The sequence below is a fragment of the Otolemur garnettii genome, unplaced genomic scaffold, assembly GCF_000181295.1.
Source record: "Otolemur garnettii isolate 467f Iridium unplaced genomic scaffold, OtoGar3 scaffold00004, whole genome shotgun sequence".
NCBI classification, from domain to species: Eukaryota; Metazoa; Chordata; class Mammalia; order Primates; family Galagidae; genus Otolemur; species Otolemur garnettii.
In genome coordinates, this window is record NW_003852399.1 from 6022463 (window position 1) to 6045120 (window position 22658).

At 47.2% G+C, this 22658-nt stretch overlaps 1 protein-coding gene across 5 annotated transcripts in view; it reads left to right on the forward strand.

The window, feature by feature from the left end:
* The window catches only part of MTSS1 (MTSS1, I-BAR domain containing), a 159548-nt gene that overhangs the window by 104282 nt on the left and 32608 nt on the right, over positions 1-22658 (forward strand). For all 5 annotated transcript variants that reach the window (XM_023517122.1, XM_003782349.2, XM_023517117.1 and 2 more), the window contains exons 4-5: positions 20129-20213; positions 21391-21482. In XM_023517122.1, coding sequence (XP_023372890.1) covers positions 20129-20213; positions 21391-21482 — 177 coding nt within the window. The remainder of the gene's footprint in view (positions 1-20128; positions 20214-21390; positions 21483-22658) is intronic.

Below are 22658 nucleotides of genomic sequence, written 5' to 3' on the forward strand. Positions count from 1 at the left end.
TTGGAGCAAAGTAGCCTGTCTGCAGGGTCTGTCTGCTTGTCCAGTGGGGCGTTTCTGGCTGCAGAGTGGTGGTTCTGTTTACTTAATTCACTTGGTGGGTCTCGGTCTTTTGAACTTAAAAAATAAGAAAATTGGATTTGCTTGATCTCATTTTCCAAGACAACGGTTATTAATCTGCTTGCGAATGTTTGTTTGTGGGCTAAATACATTTCATTGTTAATGTAGTGACCTAGTATTGCCTGGCGACTAAATCTGTCCCTGCCCTTAGGTTCACTTGTGTCTGTGTCTGCCTCCCTGACACACACACACTTTAAACTTGCAGTCATTCCAACGCCATTGCTTTTCCTGTTTCCTTGCTTTGGAAGAGATCCCTGATGCCAACATTGCTACCTGAAAAGTCAGTTTCAGCTCTGTAATAACTGGGTAATTGTCTCCTAAAATAAAGCAGCATCTCAAGGATTGTGACCTCATCTTTTCAGTTATATGAATACAGAATTCCTTCCTCCTAATGACGGCCTTGCCTGTGCCAGTTCCTGTGGGCATGTGCAATCATCTGGAAATGGCAGCCACCAGTCCCACAGTCAGGGGATGACCCGGTTTCTTGTCTGTGAGAACGTGTCCACTCCTGCCATTCCTCCGCTCTTTGTCCTCTGTCTTGGGGTTAGGAACTGCTCTCTGTGCTTTCTTTTCCCCCAGTTGTCACTGCTGGTTTGGAGTAGTGTCCACATAATCCCATCTCTGTAGGATTTTCACCAAATCCATGCTGAGGGAGGAGCTGATTCCTGCCTCAGACTTCAGTAAGTTGGCTGACTAAGTACCCTTAAGACTGTTGGCTGGGTTTTTCCCCACATGAGTGCTGGGTTCCTGATGGGGAACCGTGGTGAGAAAGCTCCTTCTACTGTCCTGTGAACCCACAGACAACCACGCCCTCCCTCGCATGCTCCTCAGTTCTAGGGAAGCTCCTGGACAAAGGTGCCGTCTTCTTATCAAATCTACTTCTGTGCAAATAAGCCTGCTTTGGTGCCTGACAGTGAGGGATCATTGCAGGCCATGTAAAAGTCTTTTTCTGGGATGGTAGAGATTATTTATAAGGTACTCAGTAAACTGGAGTCAAAAACCCAGATTATTGCCTTTGAATATTTCTGACTTTCTTTTTCATATAAAATGGGCCATTAAGCTTGCTTTAGGATCCTCAGGAGCACTTTACCAGCTCAGAGTGATTATTGGCCTATAGTACCCAAAGGCCCTCTGGGGAGTGGCAAGGTGGGTGGTGAGCTAAGGGGTGTGGTGAATTAGATTCTGGGCACTCCTGTCACACAGAATGGAAGTAGGCCCACGGGAGAGTATCCCAGGCACCTGCCATGGAGGACCCTCACTGCAAAGGGGGATGCCAGAAGACAGTGAGAGGTTGTAGCTCAGGTCAGCTGGACCTAGCAGGGTCCCCTGAAAGCTGTGCCAGGCCCTGTAGCACACATAGGCCAAGTGTGGGCCTCTTCTGCAGTGGGGCTTGCACCCACTTTTGTGATGCAAATTACTTACCCAGCCTTGATCTACACAAATGTGTTCCCCTGTGAATTACCAGAAAAAAATCCACGTGTGTTTGTCTCCAGTGACAATTGCTGGGCAGGGCCCTGGGAGGAGCCATCTTCCGTGATTCTCTACAGAGGTGACTGTCACGAGTCACACGCGCTGTTTAGGTAACACAGGGACACGAGGCACATGGATGTGGTTTTTCCTATATGGGCACCTGTGTAGTTCACAGACCACCAGGGTCCTTGGTGCTCTTCCTGTGCAGAGTAGTGGCGACAAGCCATGAATTGCCAAGTGGCGGTGAATGGCTGGAATGGGAAGCCGGGTCTGTATTGAAGACTTAGGAAAAGCTACCTTCCATCCACTTTTTGTTTTGTTTGGGCTCATTGAGCTTGTGGCAGGCATTGCCAGATCCTTAAAGCTTCTGCTTGGAAAGGGAAAGATGCTTCAAATTCAGTCCTCCCTCCTCCCCTCCCTCCCTTCCCCTCCTGTACGTACCTCTTGCTCACCCCACTCTGAAGATTCTTGACGAAAGCTCCCAATCCTCTTTCTCCCAGCATGGAGGGAGCAAGTTCTCTGGCCCTGGAGATGTTTCATCTGAGTCCAGATGCCTGTTCGCAGGGATGATGAAGAAATTCTGGTGTCATGCTAAACTGGGTCACCCCTAAGGTCTAACTGAGCTTTTAGATTCTCTAACTCCTAGATGCTGAAGCTGCTTTAGAAAGTGGCTTTAAGAAATCCCAGGGCTGACTGTGGAAAGTACCATTTGCTCGGGCCCTCACCCCCCTTATACCCAGCCAAGTGATTGTTGTCATGGCAACAGATCTGCTCCGGCAAGGGCTTTTCTTATAGCAGGTAAGGGGATGTGAAGCTTCCTGTGATTGTTAGTAATTATCTCCTAGAAAAAATATGTTCTGAATATTGTGAACATTTTGATGGGCCCTGTTCCAACCTTATGGGGACTTTTGAGGTCTGTATCAGCCTTATGTCTTAAAATAAAAAGACTTGATTCTTTGTTTTGTTTTCATGGTTTTTTTCTTCTTTTGTGGATGTCTGGTGTGGAAGAAGAGTCACTGTCCTATTGTTAATAATGTCTGACACATAGTAGGTATTCAAATATTTACTTTTACTTGATAAACAGGAAGAATAACCGAACATTGATGTAAATGTCCTTTATTAGGTGAGCGGTTAGATAATGCTTTTTCCCTAGATCAGTGGTTCTCAGCCTTCCTAATGCCACAGTGTATTTTCATTGTTACAAAGGGGTCACGACCCACAGGTTGAGAACCACTGCCCTAGATGATCTTGAATCTTAAACCAGGTAGGACCCCTGGAGTTCAACAGCTTTATGGTCCAGAACTGCTGTCCCCTTTGTCTGCATGCCACCAGGCACAGCAGAGCCACGGGTGAGGCTGATTTGCATAAAGACCTTCTTGTTGCCTTCTCCTGGGACCTCAGATTTAGCTCAGCTGCCAAAATGTTAGGACTATCTGCTCTGTAGAATAGGATATTGTCCAATTTTTAACTTCCCTCTCTCTTTATCTACAAATATCTACTGCGTCTTTATTCTGTGTTATGAATCTTTCTGGACAAAATTCCAGCAAGATTGGAATGACTGTCTATAAGGTTGTCCAACCTTTTTTATTTTCTGTCACACATTGGAAGAATACGAGTTGTCTGGGGCCACACATTAAATACAGAACACTCAGGACAGCTAATGAGCATAAAAATAGGTTTGTGCATACTTTTCTAACATCACAGATAAGCAAAACCTTCCTCACATAATCTGCATGTGGCCCATGGACTGCAGGTTGGACACCCCTGCAATGGAAGACACAGGTCCAGGAGCAGGACACCCAGGACAGCACTGTAAGTGTGAGAACACAAGTGTGCACACCTGGGGACCATCTTGGTCCTCTTAGTTTCTCATTCCCTCCCTGCCTCCAGTCTCCATTTTTATTTGCAAGTGCTAGAGGCCTCTGAGCAAGGTAGAAGACAAAAGCTCCTTTCATGCCCATCCTTAGCAAGTCATTCTGAAGGCAACATAAGTGTTCTAGGTGTGGGGAAAATGGGGGCTGGCGGGAACCAAGGGCCTCTTCCTGACCCTTGCTTTGCTTCTGCTGAGCCAGTTTTCCCTTAAACATTGTCTGGTCTGGTCTTCCCTAGCTTGCTCTTTCCTCTAGATCAGAGTTTGTTGTTTCACTCATTGGTAAAAGGACATCTGGTTTAAGGGAGAGTCTGGGATGGTGGACTAAGGTGAAGGGTGGGGGAGCCTGTCCCAGCAGCAGCCCTGATGTCCCATGGGGTGAAACTGGTGAACATCACATTTCCTATGTGAGGACATCTGGTCCAGCTAGATTTCATCTGGCAGCGACTCTGTGGTGGTGCTCATGATGTTTTCTGGGTGTTGGGGAAAATATACAGGCTGATGAAATACTGAAGCCCCTTCAACACAAAGTGAAGTTGGTGACCTAACAGCAAGTCACCAGCATCTGGGAACTTGTTGGAGCTGAATCTCGAGCCCACTCCAGACCTTCTGGATCTGCACTTCAGCATAATCCCTGGTGAACGTTATGCATGTTAAAGTTGAAGAAGCTGCGTCTTTAGTTCTCTTTTGAGATCTTAGGGCTGGGGTGGCACATACAAGCCTCCTCCCACTGCTACTGTGTTCATGGCAGACACTGCCAGCCAATCAGGTAGTCCATTTTCATCAAGCCCAGAGCCAGCCACAGAATCCTCTACACCAGTGGTTCTCAACCTTCCTAATGTTGTGGCCTTTAAATATAGTTCCTGTGGGTCTTGACCCTTGACCCACAGGTTGAAAACCGCTGCTCTACACAAAGCCCCAGGCATCTGTTACGGCCTGATCAGAAGTAACTCAGGACACAAACCCCATTTACCATGCCTGCCTTTGTCTATGAAGAACTCATCCTAAAAAGCAAGGAGACAGCTTTTTGCCTGGACCTTAAGGGTTGAGAATTAGCACTCTAATTGTGATCTAGGCCAGAGGGAAGGAACACCAGGGCCCACTGAGTGAACAGTTGTTGGCAGCCAGAACATACATAGCACGGTAACAATAAATCAGACTCTATGGGTCCTCTGGGGCTGGGCAGTGACCTGGTTGGAGAAGGGGAAGCCTTGTGTTAACTCTGGCCCCTATGCTCACCTGAGGACCTATGGTCAGCCCCTCTGGTCCACAGTCCTGTTGCCTTCTGGTGATTTCCTGTTTGGCTTAAGTGATGACGGAGCAGCAGTCAAGTTTCACTCATCTATTCTCATTTATTACATTTTCTTTATTTGCATTCTTTTAGAAGAACACAGTTACTAAAATGGGTGTGGGAAGAGAATGGCACAGAAGAAGAAGAGGAAGAACAAGACTTGATTCAGATTGTCTACTTGAGAGTTTTCACCACGTCACAGGACCAGCTCTCAGGGCCACCTAATGGAAGCCAATGTAGTTTCACCTTAAAGGGCTATCGGTATGCTAGGATGTCCCATTACAATGGAAATGAGCGGGACTGGGGAAATGTTTGGGGGATGCACTTTCTATCTTTTTATTAGAGCAGGGCCTTCTCACCACTGCGGATTCTGTAATTTTCCAGTCTCTATGGACCTACCTCAAGCTTTTAAAGTAATATTTGCTGACTAAATTATACTTTTAAGTAATAATTAAGCTCCCCCCGTTTCTTTAGAGATAGATTAACTTTTAGCCTGGGTTCACTTTTACCAGATTTTCTATCAGTCCAGCCCAAAGCCAAGGACTGTGGATGCTTAAGTTAGCCTGAGCAGGAGAGATGCTTTAGAACACCTGAGAATAGTTGGGGATCCATGTTACTACTCATGTTCTGAGACTCAGTTTGGGAGCTGGAAATTAAAACCAGTTTAAGCCCTTGGGTTGAAGAGATAGAAGATGGGAGGATGGGGCTCCCTAGGCTGTAGGGACTTGAGGACAGTTGGTGTGTCACGGTGTTGCTTTCTTACCTGCATGAGCCTTCCATGTGCTTTGTCTCTGGAGTTGTAAGCAGCAGCCTCTTGTTTGCTGTTCCAGAGTTAGAGTTTCAATTACTTTTTTTTTTTTAACCTCTGCTTAGAACAGAAACCATCCAGACACTTGTTCAAAAGCCGTCTGTGACTTGAGATAGAAAGTGAAGAGGTGGTGGGGAGAAGAAGATTGTATACAAGTCAGTTGAAATGACTGTGGCAGGTTTGCTTAGGACGTCAGCTGCAGAGTGGAAGCTCTCTCCCTCTCACTGCACCCAGGGCCTCTTGGATAGTCTTGGCTTAATTGCAGCCACTTTTCTTCAGACCTTTAACTCAGTGAAGATATGGAAGCAGAGATAGAGAAAGGGGTCAGGAGAGGTATTCGGAGAATTAAGGAAGAGCAAATATTACAGTCCTGGAACTCAAAGCTTGTCACGTCTGCTGGGTCCCACTTACGTTGGTTCAGCACCTACTATTCCCAGAGCTGTCAGCATTTCTAGCAAACAAAGGGATCCTGAATTCAACTAAGTGCTACCAGGAGCCACCTCCCTCCCTCCCTGGGGAGCTGTGCTGCAGATGCCCCTGTTGGCATGGGGTACAGTTAGTAGCTGAAAGGATAATTTCTGGAAAGATTCTAAAGAGTACGGAAGGGTACTCTGCATGAATAAACAGTGCTTCCTGCCAGATGAAGCTGGTGGGAGCTGGGCCTTGCTGAGGCCTGATAGTCCACCCTGAGCCAGGGGCTTGAATGTGGACCAAGCACCTGGAACGTAGTCCCGCAAGGAAGTGGCGACCGTGTGGCTCGAATCAGACTAAGAAGAACATGTGTTCAGGCAGAAGGATTCTTATTTTCCCTCAGTTATAGGAGGGAGGTTAGAGAAGAAAACATAACTTCCCATCTGTCAGATACTTCTATCAGTGGTGCGTATTAGCAAGAGTGAGATGGCCTCAAGAATGGAGTGGTCGGGAGTTCTGACTATGAATTCAGGCCTGGATGCAAATTCGGGATTCTGTGTGATCTTGGGCAGGTTACTTACCCTCTCTGAGCCTTTCGTCCTCATCCGTAAAATGAGTATAATGATTCCCATGTTATAATGATACCTATATGAGGAGCATAATGACATTTTTTAAAAATCAAAATGAATGCAAGCTTCCCACAAGGTCCTGTTACTTTATAAGTGCTCAGTAAAATCTTTTTGTTCCTAATAGTTTGGAAAATGGTGAGATTGCCTCCTAGGAGAGGATAAAGTCAGCATATTTTGGCATAGTTCAGGGACATACAGAAACCCCCAGCATGGGTGTCTAAACTGTGGTTCGTTTGCGGATTATTTGAGATCTGTTTTGCTTGTGTTTGGTGTCGGATATTAGGAAAAGTATGCATAGGCTGTTTTTCAGTTTTGGCTGTTTTTTGGTTGTTGTTGCTTATCAGCTTTCATTAGTGTTTTTGTATGTGCAGGGGTGTCTGACCTTTCTTCTTTTCTGCTGCACATTGGTAGAATAAGAGTTGTCTTAGGCCACACATTAAGTACAGGTTGAACACCCCTGAGTGTGGCTAAAACACTCTTCCTTCCAATGTCAAGCAGAAAAGGAAAAAGGTTGGACACCCCTATGAAAGCACAAAGTAGTTCTTAGGCCAGGCTGGTCTGGTCCCAGTAAGAGAAGTGGCCTAGAACTTGCTCTGTGGGGTCCCAGCAGAGGGCCATCTATCTGGGGTAGGGATGGACGTAGCGGGTTATTTCTCTGATCCCTAAAACATGATTCTGATTGCATATCCCTTAGCCCACCTTTTAAACTTTCTTACATTTCAGAAAGCCTGGCCTGGAGATAATGCCCTAATCTAGCTAGTGTGAGCATCTTATGTGTCCAACAGTTAAATTTTGTGAGCTAAGAATATGACATGTGGTTTATACATCAGGCCACATCTGCTTTGCTGGCATGAGTTGGCGTCCTCGAGCTACTCAGGCAGGAGCCTCTGTGTGCCCATGCAGCAGAGGCGACCGTGGCGATGGGAGTTCATGGTGGCAGATGTCGGGGAGCCAGATGGTGTTTCCCAGGTGACACCCCCACAGGGCTGTGCAGCCAGGCACTGCTCCATCAGAACTGAAGACAGGGAAGCATCCCTGTCGGAATGTGTTTACTCCTAATGTGATTTTCCCGTAGTGTGAGCGTGTCCGCGCTTTTTGTGTTTCCGTATTACCATTCTCGCTTCCCTTTTAAAATGACAACAAAGAGAAAGGAGTATCGGTCTTTGTGGCTGCCAGTACCGTGCATGCCAAACTGTTGTGCTTGCTGGTCTGAAGCTGCCAGATGGTGGTGGGATTGTGTGTGGTTTTGTTTCCTCTGCTTTCTGAAAAGTCGTGAAGTAGGAGGGCTTGAGAAGTGGGAGATTGGCTGGGAGATTGTCGTCTGATAACAGTTTGCAGTGTCTTCCGCCCTGTGTGTGAGGACAATGGTGTCTTCCAAAGCTGTGACGTTGACCCTGCCTAGCATTTGCTGAATTCGAGGTATTAACTGTCCCATAAACACCAGCTGGGTTGTCCATTATGTACTCAGCTATACACACAGCAGCTGAATAAAACAGTTTTCTGAACAGGAAATTCCACGTCTTTTTCTCTTCCTTCAAGATTGAAATGAGCTGTTAGGATTTGCCATTGTAGCAAACGGGAAGCTGCACTTCCTTTCTTGGGGGGCTTTAAAGAGTTTATTTTTGAAAATCTTTATTACGTTGTTTTCATTTTTGTCTTGAGGAACCTCTCTTCACAGCGTAAAAGACTAATATTTCTCATCTGTTAGTTTCCTTGAAATCAGATTGTTGTTGATTGCAAGAACGTTGAAGTGATCTTTTCAATGGCGCATATAAAAAAGTTCAGATAGTTTTGAAGCCTTTTCAAGGCCAGCATGACGTTACCAGGATGCGGTTCAGGAACTTCTGTAAGATCAGTGTTGCTACTGAGCGGAGAGGGGACACCGTCTCTTGTGAGTGGCACGTGGTCTCTGTGATAACGTGGAATACGAGGAACAGACAGTGTCTCCCTCTCTGCCTCTCTCCCCTCCCTCCCTGGAGTTCAACAAATGTAGGGCATCCACGGATGCCTCTTTCTCCCAGTTGTCCATCTCTCCACGCCCAAGGATAAAAATAACATGCTGATGAAGCCAGAAGAAACATAGTTCTTAATTTGATGTTCTTAATATCCTGAGCTCCAGTTTTGACCTTTAATGAAAATGACGGTCCCCCGACAGGAACCAGCTGCCTCACAAACGTGTGGCTGAAAAGCAAGGGTGAGTTTCCTTGAACAAGAGGAGCTGCAGCGAGCGTGACGCGCACTGAGACCAGCTGCTAATTAAAGGCAAGAGCGCGGTGCCGAGCGGCTTTGTGGATTTTCTAAGGCACCTTCCGGCTCTCGGGTCACCATGAACAGCTATCATTTCTAATTTTAGGCGATGAGATGTCCACTCTGTGAGAGCAGGGTGGCTGTCTCCTCACTTCCTATCATGGTAATGAGACCAAGATAGCCTTTCCTAAAAGTTTGTTCAGTTTAGCAATGCTGTTCTGTCTTTTCTCTAGCATCTAAGTTGCCAGGCAGAGGGGTCATGTGGTTCAACTTGGAGGTCACCTGGGGGATCTACTTTCTAAAGCCCCTGCAGGTGTGCTTACTTCTGGCTGAGAAGCCTGCAACATCTGAGTTTCTTTACTGATCCAGTTTTTGGTTGGTCTAAGCATAGTTGTCTACCTTTTGGATTTTGCCTCTTGAACTAAATCTTTGGGTAATGTGTACCTTTGTTAGCTGGGGCATTGTGGTCCAGCTATTCCAGGCACAAGAATTGCGCTCCTTCCTGTCTTCTTATCAGAATTCAAGTTCACACGCAGATGCCGTTTAGAATCATGGTTACTCTCCCTTTGAAAAATCTGTGTGCCATCACTTCGTGTTGCAAAACGAAAGAAACCTGAAACACAGCAGCTTGATTGCAGAAGGTAGGCGCCCAGCTTCATGGTCAAGCCTGACGTGCAAGTGCACGTGAGCAGAGCTGTGTCAGCTGTGGTGAGTGCTGGCCTCCAGACATCCCCCAGAGCAGCAGATGGTGTGCCCAGGCAGGCCCTGCTCCGTCCAGCCAAAGCGGCAGCTGATGTAGCACACGCTGCGGCTGCTTCTGTGATACAACGCCAGGCAGTCCTCCAGCCCGCCATCAAGGTGAAGAGACCCCTAACATGTCAAATCTTCTGCCTCCAGCCCACCATCAAGGTGAAAAGACCCCTAACATGTCAAATCTTCGCCTCCAGCCCTCCTTGAAGGTGAAAAGGTCCCTAACATGTCATGTCTTCTGCCTCCAGCCCACCATCAAGGTGAAAAGACCCCTAACATGTCACATCTTCTGCCTCCAGCCCTCCTTCAAGGTGAAGAGACCCCTAACATGTCATGTCTTCTGCTTCCAGCCCTCCTTCAAGGTGAAAAGGCCCCTCACATGTCAAATCTTCTGCCTCCAGCCCTCCTTCAAGGTGAAGAGACCTTTAACATGTCAAATCTTCTGCCTCTAGCCCTCCTTCCAGGTGAAAAAGCCCCTAACATGTCAAGTCTTCTGGACCTCTGAGAGCAGGGGCTCAGGGGGAAGGAGAGAGAGACTATTTCCTCATATATGGAAACTAAAATTTTACAACCTGCCACAGGCCATTGCAGACATGTCCTTAAGTGGCCTGAGTGTCTGGTCCATGATAGTCCCAAGCACTAGAGTCAGTAGGCACTTTCCTTTTTATTCTTGCCTGGAAGACTGCTGGTGATGCAACTGTTTGAGCTCTGAAATATAAAAATAACAGCCAAGGGAGATCTAGGGCCAGGGACATCTTTCAAAGCTGTTTAGCCAAGGACAGCTGCTTGCCTGTTGGGAAGGGGTGGGGACAGAGGATGGGTGCTCACTGGAGTTGATTCCTTGAGAGCCTCTCAGGGACTCCAGCTTTGAGTTCTGTTAAATAACACCTTTATTGGGGTCAAATTGCTAGTAAGTACCAACAGAACCTTCCCAGGCGGGTCCTCTGGACCACTCTTTCTGGGCCTTGTGTCTTCTGAGATGTTTGGGAAGAAAGAACAATTCTGGGCTCGGCGCCTGTGGCTCAATCGGCTAAGGCGCCAGCCACATACACCTAAGGTGGCGAGTTCGAATCCCCAGCCTGGGCCTGCCAAACAACAATGATGGCTGCAACCAAAAAAAAAATGGCCGGTGCTGCGGCGGGCGCCTGTAGTCCCAGCTACTTGGGAGGCTGAGGCAGGAGACTCGCTTGAGAGGTTGCTGTGAGCGGGATGTCATGGCACTCTACCCAGGGGGATAGCTTGAGGCTCCGTCTCAAAAAAAAAAAAAGAAAGAACAATTCTGGCTTTCTTGGGAGCTGCCCTAGTCCTATTAATTTGCCTCCACGTACTGATTTGCTCGCTCCTCAGAGAAAGGTGATATTAGATGTGGGAGGAGCAGAGGTGATTATCTAGTGCTTGATTAAGGACAGTGCTCCAGCCTAGCCAGAGTTAATCACGTTGACGTCTACCTGCCTGCAGTACTTGGCTGGTTACTGCTACATCAGCACCTCTCTTAATTGGCTTGTGGCTGTAACCAGTGTTCCTTATTTTCTCTACAAAATATGCCAAGCCCTGCCTTCAGGAAGCTCCTGGTTGGTAGGCATCTCTCCAGCATGGACACACACTTCTTCCACCTACCATTGTGTATGTGCTCAAATTTGTGTATGACAGTTGTACAGACCGTTGTTAAATAATTTAACTATAAGGCATGTAAATATTTGGAATAGGAGTGTGGAAATCAAGATTTGGGTTTGTTGGTTGGTTTGTTTTCTGAGACAGAGTCTCCCTTTGTTGCCCAAGATAGAGTGCCATGACATCAGCCGTAACGTACAGCAGCCCTCATACTTCGGAGTTCAGTCAATTCTCCTGCCTCAGCCTCCCAAGTAACTTGGACTATAGGTGGCCACAACAATACCCAGCTAATTTTTCTATTTTTAGTAGAGACGAGTCTCATTCTTGCTCATTGCTCAGGCTGGTCTTAAACTCCTGAGCTGAAGGAATTCTCCATCTCAGGATGCCAGAGTGCCAGGATTACAGGCATGAGCCACTGCGCCCAGCCAAGATTTGTTGATTCTACAAAATAGGTAGAATATTCAGAAAGAAAAGGTAAAAGCAAGTTGCCCCCACCAAAAATATTGTCATCAAATTAAGTATGGATGAAGCAATTATAAAGGATTGGGGACAAAAACTGTCAAAATGTACAATACTTGGATTTTTTCATAAGAAGCCCAAACTGGAACTCATAGATGATACAGTTGGGGTGTGATTTATGCAACATAGGTGGCAGACACACTACCTGACATACCCATTTACTGGAGTAAAATCTTCAACGTTTGAGTCTCAGCAAGTCAGACCCTTACCGAGGCCACACGGCCAGTGAAAGGCAGAGCTGGGCTTTGAAGCCACACTGTCTGCTTACGGAGCTGAGCTCTCAACCCTTTGATCCTCCTGCTAATTCAGGAGCTGGTAAGGAGTCTGTGCCAAGCTTTGGATTGGCCATGGTGAGGATGCTTGTTGCACGCAGCCTCTTGTGGTCTTTGTACCTGCCTCACCCGAGTGTATGGCGAGAGGGAAGAGAGCTGAGGACGCAGCTGCTGAGGAGCCCTAGAGCTCTTTGAAGGTCAGTGGGGAAGGAGGAGTCAGTTTTGTCAGTAGGTGAGTTTGCAGTGTGGATGAATAGATACGTTTTCAGATTCCTGACACAGTGTGTCACGGGGGGCACCTGTGCTTGTATATTTGCCGTGTTAGCTGTATGTATGTGTTAGTTACGTTCCGGGAACCATATATTTGTACCTCACTCTTACACCTTTCAAACTTGTAACCAAGTGGGTACAGTAAGCGGCTCCACCTGTGTGACGAGGTGAGCTGCGTTCCCTGTGCTCATGCTCCAGGCAGGGGGGACAAGGAAGAGAGAGCGCCTCACTGGGGTTGGGACTGCGTGGCTCCTGTTGTGTGTCTGGTGTCACAGATCATCACAGAGAGACGCTTCGGGGCTGGCTGTTCATTGCTGCCTGGTGTCTAGACAGAGTCACGAGCCTTTGAGTGGATGGAGGCTGCTGCCCTCCTCCGCCTTCTCACTGGGTCCCCTAAAGGAGCACTCCTAAAGAGACAGGTGGCAGATCTCCGGCTGCCTGAGATCCCGCCCACCGTGGGCCTCTTAGGCTCCCTTTCGTAGTTCTTTGGATACCTCTGATCCTTTGGGCTTGAACACAAGCTGCCTCTCATTGAATGAATACATCCCTAAGCCTGTGAGAGAGGGAGTTACTGCTTGTTGACTTTGTGGGGAATGTTGTTGTGTGTTTTTAAATTAATGTTTCTTTAAAGCAAGTGGAATATTGTCTTCATTACAAGAACACAAGTTACCTATTACCTCTGTGTTTATGAAGCTGGGGGCAGCCTGTGAACTTAACAGCTCTTCATAGCTTCTGCGGGGAGCGTTTGTGGGGAGGTTCTGTGTGTCTGTTGTGGCTTCCCCAAGCCCAGCACCAGCGTCAGCAAAGCCTCCTCACGAGAGGAGGACGCATGTCCCCCTGGCCGGTGCTGCACAGCAGTGGCGAGTTTGCACCCAGGGCACATTTGGCAATGTTTGGAGACATTTCTGGTTGTCGTGACTGGATGTTATTGGGCAGAGACTGGCATCTCGTGGGCAGAGGCCAGGAGTGCTGCTGACATCCTGCAGCGCCCAGGACACACACATGGTCATACTTCACGGCAAAGAATGATCTGGTCCAAAATGCCAGCACAGGCCAGGCGCAGTGGCTCACACCTGTAATCCTAGAACTCTGGGAGGCTGAGCCAGGTGAATCCCTTGAGCTCAGGAGTTTGAGACCAACCTGAGCAAGACCGAGCCCCCCAACCCTATCTCTACTAAAAATAGAAAAATGAGCCAGGCATTGTGGCAGGCGCCTATAGTCCCAGCTACTTCTAGATGCTGGAGGATCACTCGAGCCCAAGAGTTGAAGTTGCTGTGAGCTATGACTCCATAGCACTCTAACCCAGGGTGACGGAATGAGACTCTGCCTCAAAAAATATGTATATACATATACACACACATACACAAACATGCACAGTATGAAGCTACGCGCATACGTACACACATGTACATATACGTATATGTCAACAGAGTGAAGGTTTTGAGAGGCCCTGCCCTGGCGAGCTGCTCTGCCCTGGACCCTTCCCCTGCAGAGGTGCCAAAGAACATTCTTCCATCCAGTGGCTCTTTCAGACTCCAAATTCGCCTTCCCACAACCTCGGCATCCCCTCTGAGGGACAGCTGAGATGCAGAGTGACTTACTGTAGTGTGTGCGTCCCCCAAGGCAGCACTTGGGTCTTGCTTCTTCCGGGCAGGACAGAAAGGCTTTTCAGTCCTCAGCCGCCACCTGCCTGCCCTGGAGACCGCCAGACTGCCAGCCCGCCAGTCCCCTGCCCTGGGGAGATGGAAGCTGCCTGCAAATGAGGCAACTTGGAGGGATGGGACAGGTCCACTTGCTGGAGCCACAGTCCTGCCTGTCTCTGCATAGCCACTGTGGCAAGTGGCAGTCTGGAGGGTTTAGCCACATCGGAATTTTGGGGGGGAAGGAGCCTTTGCTCTCCTTACCTCCTCCCCGCCCCCATTCCCCAAATATGTATTACACAACTTGAATTCTGTTTGTGACTTTAATGTGCCTCTTTGTCCTCAGTTGGGAATGTCTCCAGCTTGTCTTAATGAGAAGGAACATTTGGTGTCAGTAAAAACAGGGCTTGTGCTTTGACTCGCTTACCAGCTCTGTGGCCCTTAGTAAGTTAGTTAACCCTCCTTATAAAATGGGAATGCTGATACCTGCCTCACAGGGTTTCTGTAAAGATAACGTTCCCTATACAGCCTGTTTGCGTCTCTCAAGGGCTGGCCCTTGTCTTCTTCGTCTTTCAAATCACTTTAGTACCCAGGTGTCCGACCTTTTCCCTTCTTGCTGCAAATCAGAGGAGTAAGAGTTGCCTTGATCTGCACCTTAAATACACAAACACTAATGAAAGCTGATGAGCAAAAATAATGTCCGTGCATACTTTACACGGTGTGTGACACCATAGATAAGCAAAAGAGGCAATAAATACGGCGTGTGGCCTGCAGGCCACGGGCTGGACGCTCCTGTAAGTCTAGTCCTTGCTTCATGCTAAGTACTTGTGGTGGGTTACATTGTTGTAACAGAAAGGCAGGTTGGCTTCCTAATCCCTCCTACCTGTGAATGTGACCAGATACAAGGTCTTTGCTGACATGGTCGGGTTAGGATGAAGTCATTCGGGAGCTGACTGTGTCTCTAGAGGAGAGAAATCTGGACACAGACGTAGTAGTCTCCCAAGGTGAGACAGATGAAACCACCACTCTGGATTCTATACCTCACCCACCAACTGTGGGTGTCCATTCCAGGAAGAGAGAAGAATACCTTTGCACGTGTCTCACGGGGAGACACATACGAAGGAGGCAGGCGTGTGACACAGGAGGCAGAACTTGGAATGATGTAGCTGCAAGCCAAGGAATGCCAGAGCCGCCAGAAGTGGAGAAGAGGAGAGGAAGGATTCTCCCCCGTAGGTTTCGAAGGGAGCTCAGCCCTGTCCACACTTCACTTTCACACTTTTAGCCTCCAGAACTGTGGTTATAAGCGAAGTGTTTTGGGGTGCTTTGTTGTGGGGGCCCCAGGAAGCTAACACAGTACTCAGTAACTGCCTGTGGAATTTGCGGGTCTTCATGTGCAGTATGCCTAGTGCTGTCCCCCAGCATTCACACTTGGATAGTCCAGCCCCTGGGTTGTTTTTTTCCTAACCTCTGGATTTTTTTTACTTGTTTTCTGCTGAAAGCTTTCTCCCTTACAGATCAAAGGGAGATCATTGATTATTTTGTGCTTCTTTATTATAGAAACCTTTGCTTGCTTGCTGTAGGAAAACGTTTTTACATGTACACATTGAACAGAGTTGAGATTGTTGCCGTCAAGTGCTTGCATGTCCCTAACCCGCAGCAGCAGCAGCAGCAGCAGCGACTGACTCACTTTGCTTTAGTGCCAGTTGCTTCCTGGTTCTGAGAGGAAGCAGGAGAGGTCATTGCTCTCTTCTGTCTTCTCCTTTCAGCTGGCAAGAAACAGAACCTAGTCAAAGTGGCCTTTAAAACAAGGAATGTGCATTCTTGCCAGATGGAAGTGCCAGGCCCACAGGAAGAGCAGGTTTGTGGTGGTGGCTAAGAGAGGTCACTGGGACTCAGGCTCGTCTTATCCTCTATCTCCAGGGTGAGCGTCACCCTAACGTAGGTGTCCCATGGCCGTAAGGTGTGTGACAGCAGCAGCTGGGCACCTGCACCCTTGTTCATGGCCTGTGGGGCACTCTTGGATGTGTTTCTCTAAATATCAGAAGAACCTCCCCAAGAGGCCACCCCGACACCCTTCTCTCCATGTCTTTGTCCCAAACCAGCCACTGCCAGAGGGGATTAAGTTAGCTTCATGGGCTCAGACTAACCATCTGAAGATGAATGGGTGCTGGAGAGTCAACCACCTGACCCTCTACAAACTCCATATTCATAACTCCTACCCTTTTTTGGCAAGCAGAATAATGGTGTCCCAAAGATGTCCATCTCCTAATCCCCAGAACCTATGACAATATTACCGTTCCTGGCAAACGAGAACTCTGTAGTGTGGTTCATTTAAGGGTCTTGAGGCAGGGAGGTTATCCTGGATGATACAGGCAGATTCTTAAAAGAAAGAGGCAGGAGAATCAGCGTCAGAGAGAGATAGAAGGACAGAGGCAGAGACCACTGAGAGGAAAGAGGCTGCACCTGTGACTTTGAAGATGGAAGAAGGGGCCGCAAGCCAAGGAGTGCAGATGACCTCTAGAAGCTGGAAAAGATGGGAAACAGATTTTCCCCTAGAGCCTCCAGGAGGAATACAGCCCCCACTAGTACCTTAAACTTAGCCTGGTGAAACTGATTCTGAACTTCCAACTTCAGAACTGTCAGATAGTAAACTTATGTTATTTTAAGCCACTAAGTGTATGGTACTTTAGCACTAAGAGGAAACTAATATGGTGTTGTTTCTCTGGCCTACCTTGGATCTATATAGACTTTTCCTAAGATTAAGCATCTTTATTTCTTTTGAATCTTTTATAGTATGCATAGGAGATACACAAACATTTATGGATTAAACAAAAGACAAATCCAGTCTTGGGTCCTCCTCCAGGTTGGGTCAGCCTGGTTATTTGCTCTCAAAATGGCAAATGTTGGTTCCTTCCTTCACCACTGGTGTTGGGTGCTGGGAATACAGAAGTGAAAGTTTTCCTCACTCATAGCTGCTCAGGGTGCCTTAGCCAGCCATTTGAGTCCATAAGTATTTTCAATGTCAAATTAGAGCTCTTCCAGATGTCTGCTCTGTCTTTGTAGCTCAAGCCAGTTTCCTCTGGAGCTTATTCAAACCTGCCAATTTTTTTGTAAGCCCTAGCAACAGTTAGATGTGGGTAAGCACTTCCCCAGATAGGTCTATTTTTAGGATGCCCCATGTTTGTGAGATCAGCAGTAATTCTGGCTGAGTCCCCGGGTCCACAGAGGCTGTTATCTGCCTCTTGCCCTCATACCAGTTGGACAGAGACACTGCTATTTGGAAGTTTTCTTTGTGGTTCTTTATTTCCTCTCCTCTGTGAGCTTCCTGTTCTGCAGAGGCACAGTGGTGGAGCGCATACATCACGCTTGGAAACTTTTCGCTATTGTACCGTAGTCCAGCCATTTCTGAGAACCTCGCGCTTTTTCTAGGGGTGATAAATGACCAGTGGCGATCATTGGAAAATATCTGGAAAGGTAGCAGAAATAATGGGGCCGAGAAATGGAGTAGGGGACTGACTTTTGAGGTGATCATTGTCACCTCAAACGGATCCTTATTGGGTCATTTCAACCTCACACTCCTGTCCTGAGGAAATTGAGGCCTAGGTTATCCGTGTAACCTTGGACAAATCACTCAAGACATTTTTCCTGTCTATGACATGGAGGTGATCACAGTACCAACACAGCTGGGAGTGTTGTGAGGATTCAGTGAGTGAACGTGTGCCAAGAAATGCCCGTGTGCCCTGCACATCCCCTGTACCAGCGGCTCCCTTCTCTGCCCCTAAGCATTGTTCTCCAGCACTTTAGTGACACTTGCTGTTCTATCTCAGGCCCGTGTTCTACGGTCGATTTAACCAGAGCCCTTTAACGGGTTTTGTTTCTCGTTTTCCAGTGTTGTAAACAACATTTGATAACTACCCTCATAGGTAAGGACTTGTGATCATCTTCAGTTCTCTCCTCAGGTTAAATGTCTGGGATTAGAATTGCTGGGTCAAAGAGGGTACATATTTTTAAGGCTTTTCTTAATAGGCGCTACCAGATTCTCCTCCAGGAAAGTACTAGTTTACACGCCTCCCAGCAGTGAATGTGTATACCAATTTCCATGTGTGGCCAGGTTATTAACTTTTAATCAAATGAAGGCCCAGGAAAAATAGGAGATATTTCCCTAAGGATAAAGCGTTCCTCGTTCTTGCTTTATAAGCAATAAAAGCTTAAGAGAACTTGGAGGGCGCCCAGAAGGCAAGTAGCATGTGTGACAGCAGCGCCCTCTACTGGCTCTCTCTGGTTGAGTGTGAGCCGTGCTAGACAGTGATGCTGAGATGGTTGCAGTTATCCGTCCCATGAACCTTGGGGATAGGAACCAGGAGCCACAGGACAACATTTTAAAAGGACGTCTGACCATCTAAAAAGTCAGTAATATTTAGTTCTTGATCATATTCTTTTACAACAGTGGTTCTGTACAGGGGGTGATTTTGCCTTCCAGAGAACACTTGATAGTTAGCCGGAGATGCTTTTGGGTGTTACAAATCTGGGGGTTTGGCTCGGCGCCTGTGGCTCAAGTGGCTAAGGCGCCAGCCACATACACCTAAGGTGGCAGCTTCAAATCTAGCCTGGGCCAAACAACAATGACGGCTGCAACCAAAAAATAGCTGGGCGTTGTGGCGGGCACCTGTGGTCCCAGCTACTTGGGAGGCTGAGGCAGGAGACTCGCTTGAGCCCAAGAGTTGGAGGTTGCTGTGAGCTGTGATCTAATCTACTGTTAGATTCTTACAGATGGAGGCCAGGGATGTCGCTAAGCGTGTTCCAATCACAGGCCAGCCTGACCGCAGCACTCATCAGCTCAGGACGTCCATAGTGTTAAGGTTGAGAAACCGGGAAGAATCGTCCCGAGAAGGTTTCTCTTTTCAGACTAAAATTAAGTATAAAAATATTAATCTGTAACATACAGTGTGCTGTGATGATTATTTGGTTGTAGAAACATGTTGGTTTTTCAAAATAAAATGGAACAGGTAGAAATGAAACAGTAAATGGGCACGTCCAGAAGAGAGGCCGGAGGAAAACCCAGCCCGTGAGAATGTCACAGGGACCAATAGGAGAGGGATTTTTTTTTTTTTTTTCTGTTAGCTTGACTTGGTTAAACCTGCCACAGATTCCTGTGGTTTTCCCTTAAAGGCCTTCTCTGGTAAAAATAGTACTTTATTTGACTCTCTTCCCCAATACAAGCACCAGTGTTTTCGTAACACTTATAACCATGCCTTCCAGTGTTCAGTGAGGAATTACCATCTGTGGCTACAGTGTGCTCCCCTCACCATGCCCCAGTGAATGCTGATTCAAGCATTGTTCCCAAAAAGGAGAAGGACGAGAAGAACTTCAAAAATAATCTTAGAGAAGGGTGTGCCTGGGGGGGGGAAGTATGATGAGAATGCCGGGAAACTGAAACTGTGCTGGAACTTGCTTTGACGTTTGTTGAGCTTGAGGACTTCTGTCACTGGTGTGACCCAAACCTGTTTTTAAAGTCTTTGCTTGGCTGGGTGTGGTGGCTCATCCTGTAATCCTAGCACTTTGGGAGACTGAGGCTGGAGGATTGCTTGAGGTCAGGAGTTTGAGGTTACAGTGACCTCTAATGACACCACTGCCCTCATGTCTGGGCAACAAAGTAAGACCTTGTCTCAAAAAAAAAAAAAAAATAAAATAAATAAATAAATAAATAAATAGGTTTTGTTTTAGCCTTGCTGGCCTCTGAATTACTTGCATTCTAGAACATGTGTCTTGAAATGATGAGCTCGAGTGGTCTCCTTAGCTATTCTGAGTAATGTGAAGAGCATTATTTTGTCAGAAATGGGGGAAAACCCCGGCATCTTCTGCCCACACATCAGATACTATTTTGGTCGTCTTTCGTAAGTATTTTTCAGACTACAGGTCATGACTAATGGGTTGTAAAGTCGATTTCTGGATCACAACCAGCATTACAAAAAATATAGTCAGGTAGAAAATATCAAAGAGTATTGTACATAGTAAGAGGAACCTTGGTTTTGGTGATACACAAATACTTGACCATGCATGTATGTTCGTGCGTTTGTGCACATGTATGCCTGGTGGGCAGGTTTTAAAGGCAATGACTTAGGTTTTGCGATATGTTGAGATCTGACTTGCTTTCTAAAATTCTGTAAAGCTCTCGGTGATTCCTCCTCATCCCTGTCCTCAACTTTGTCTCTGGCTTTTCCAGGAGGGACCCGGGAGATCGGCTCTGCTCTCACCAGGATGTGCATGCGCCACCGGAGCATCGAGGCCAAGCTGAGGCAGTTTTCCAGGTGAGGAGTGCATTTCACCCCAGCCTCCAGCACCCTTCTGAGTTCAGGTTAAGGAAACTGATACGGCATAACTCACCTTGAGCAGTGCTAACTACCCCACAGTATATAAATCCCACAACCTTTCCCCTAGCTTGGTGCCTTTATTAAATGAGTATTTGGGGACATCTGCTATATTCCTGGCACTGGTCTGGGCACTTGGGACACAGCAGAGAACTAGACAGCTGGGTCCCAGCCCTCACGGTAGCCCACACTCCCCTTCGAATTGTCTCTGTGTGCCTGCCTGCGTCTCTCCTCATGTTCCAGCAGCATGAGGAGCTGGTGCACCCCGCTGGGGTGGGGCAGTCTGGGCCCCACTCTCACAGGAGCCTTTTAGAAAGAGGGGCTGCAGGATCAGAGTGTACGGAGTGCCACGCCGTCCTGTGCTGTGGGCCCTGTGTGCTTCCTCCAGACCCTCCAAGAGGACTGTGGCAGCTCACAGAACCGTCCACCCTGCCAGCTGCCTGTCAGCCTGCAGGCTCCCCAAATGGGGTGAAATAGCGGTGGCTGGGATTTAGAGTCACCAATGTTCAAGTGAAAATGGACATTTGTTTCCCTAGCCTATCAGCATTAATTCATCAGTCTCATCCAGTTCCATTTGGGATACTGCATAAAACAGAGAAGTGCCCTTGGAGATGCCTTCACCCCTCCAGGAGCCGGCCAGGCAGCTTGAGAATGTTCTGGGTCTCTCCATTCTTCTCTTTCTCTGGGCTGTGCATGTATGTTTATGACTTAGAATCCTGCACACACATCAGAACCTAGTGGGTCTTTCTAAAAATAGTAATACAGAGGCCTCAGCTTCAAAGTCTCCATTCGGGATGATGTAAGGCCCGGGTCTTCGCCTCTTGGTGGTTCCCATATATGCAGGCAGAGGGGTGACCCCAGTGGTTCTACACTCGGCTTGTTCATGAGAGACTGGAACAGTCATGTTGACAGTTTCTTAGAGTCACTGAAAAGCGTTCTGAGAACAAATCTGCTGCCAGGCTGGGGCCTTAGACGTAAACATCAGCTTATTACACTGCCTTTCTTGCTTCAGGTAATTGCGATTTAGGTATGTGTTTACAACCACATGTAAATCTGGACAACAGAAGGCATCTGTTCAATTTCTCTCTTTTTCTTTTTCTCTCCCATTTGGTAAAAGCGCTTTAATTGATTGTCTGATAAACCCACTTCAAGAACAGATGGAAGAATGGAAGAAAGTGGCCAACCAGCTGGATAAGGACCACGCGAAAGGTACGGGGCGGCATCTGACAACAGGGGCGGCATCTGACGCTTTGTCCCGCTCTGGGCGGTGCTGTGGGAAGGACGTTGCCTCTGCTGGGTTTCCTGGCTCACCTGCAAGCTGAGGGCCCGCCCTGTCCCTGCTGCTCCAGTAGGCTCTTCAGCGTCAGGATAAGGACGACAGAGCGGTGTCATTGCAGGACTGAATTCAGTTTCTTTGTAGGAACCATCACTCAGCACTCAGTGCCATTAATTGTAGTCAGCCGAATTAAAGGGGAATTGTAATGACAGCTTTAAATGCCAAACATTCATACATAAGGCATTTAAGTGTATTTTGAAAACTAGACTTTTAATGACATAATCCTACCCTGGGTTTCCTGCCCAGAACTGGCCATTCTTTTTGTGTATTGTCTTGAGTAGGTGAGACGAGTCTTTGTGAACTGGTTTAGTTAGTTGTCAGGGACCTTGATGGTATGAGAAGGCACGAGGTGTAATTTGTGGAGGAAGCAGCACTGATATGCTCAAGCGAGTGCTTTGTGTTCCCTTTACATAGGCCAATGAGACTGCTGGGTAAGAAGCTCTAATCCCCTGTTCAGGTCGTGCTGATGATTTTTACATACTTTTACCCTTCCCTCATTTCTGCACTGACAGCCATTGAACTCTGTCCCATCCCTGGGCACTCCCTGGGGCCACAAAGATAAATAAGTTGATTGTGCCTTTTGGTGCATGTCCATTAATATTTGTTAATCACAGAAGATAGGCTCCTGTAGTTGTGTCTTCATTGTTACTGGAAATGAGTCTTAAGTAGAACTTCATCAACCATTTTAATTAAAGACCCAGGAATGGCAGTGACTTACATTGAGATTCAGAAGTAGGGGTATAATAGATGGATATTTAGCAATTATGGAAAAAAGTTCATGTAAAAATCTTTTATTTCTCCTACCTTAACTTGAAATTAAGGAGAGAGGCAAATTCAAAGGATTAACTGCCCCACTGTGTATTAATCAGGTTATGGGTTAATCAGGGTTGTCTTCTCTTAAGTTCACTGGATTTGACCATTTGTACTTTTCATTTGATAAAAGAAAAGGGAAACATTTGAAATTTTTTTCAGATGGGCAAAGACTTGATAGTTTACATTTGGCCCAATTAACTTCGCTCATTTATTTCGTTTATTAAATGTTCTTATTT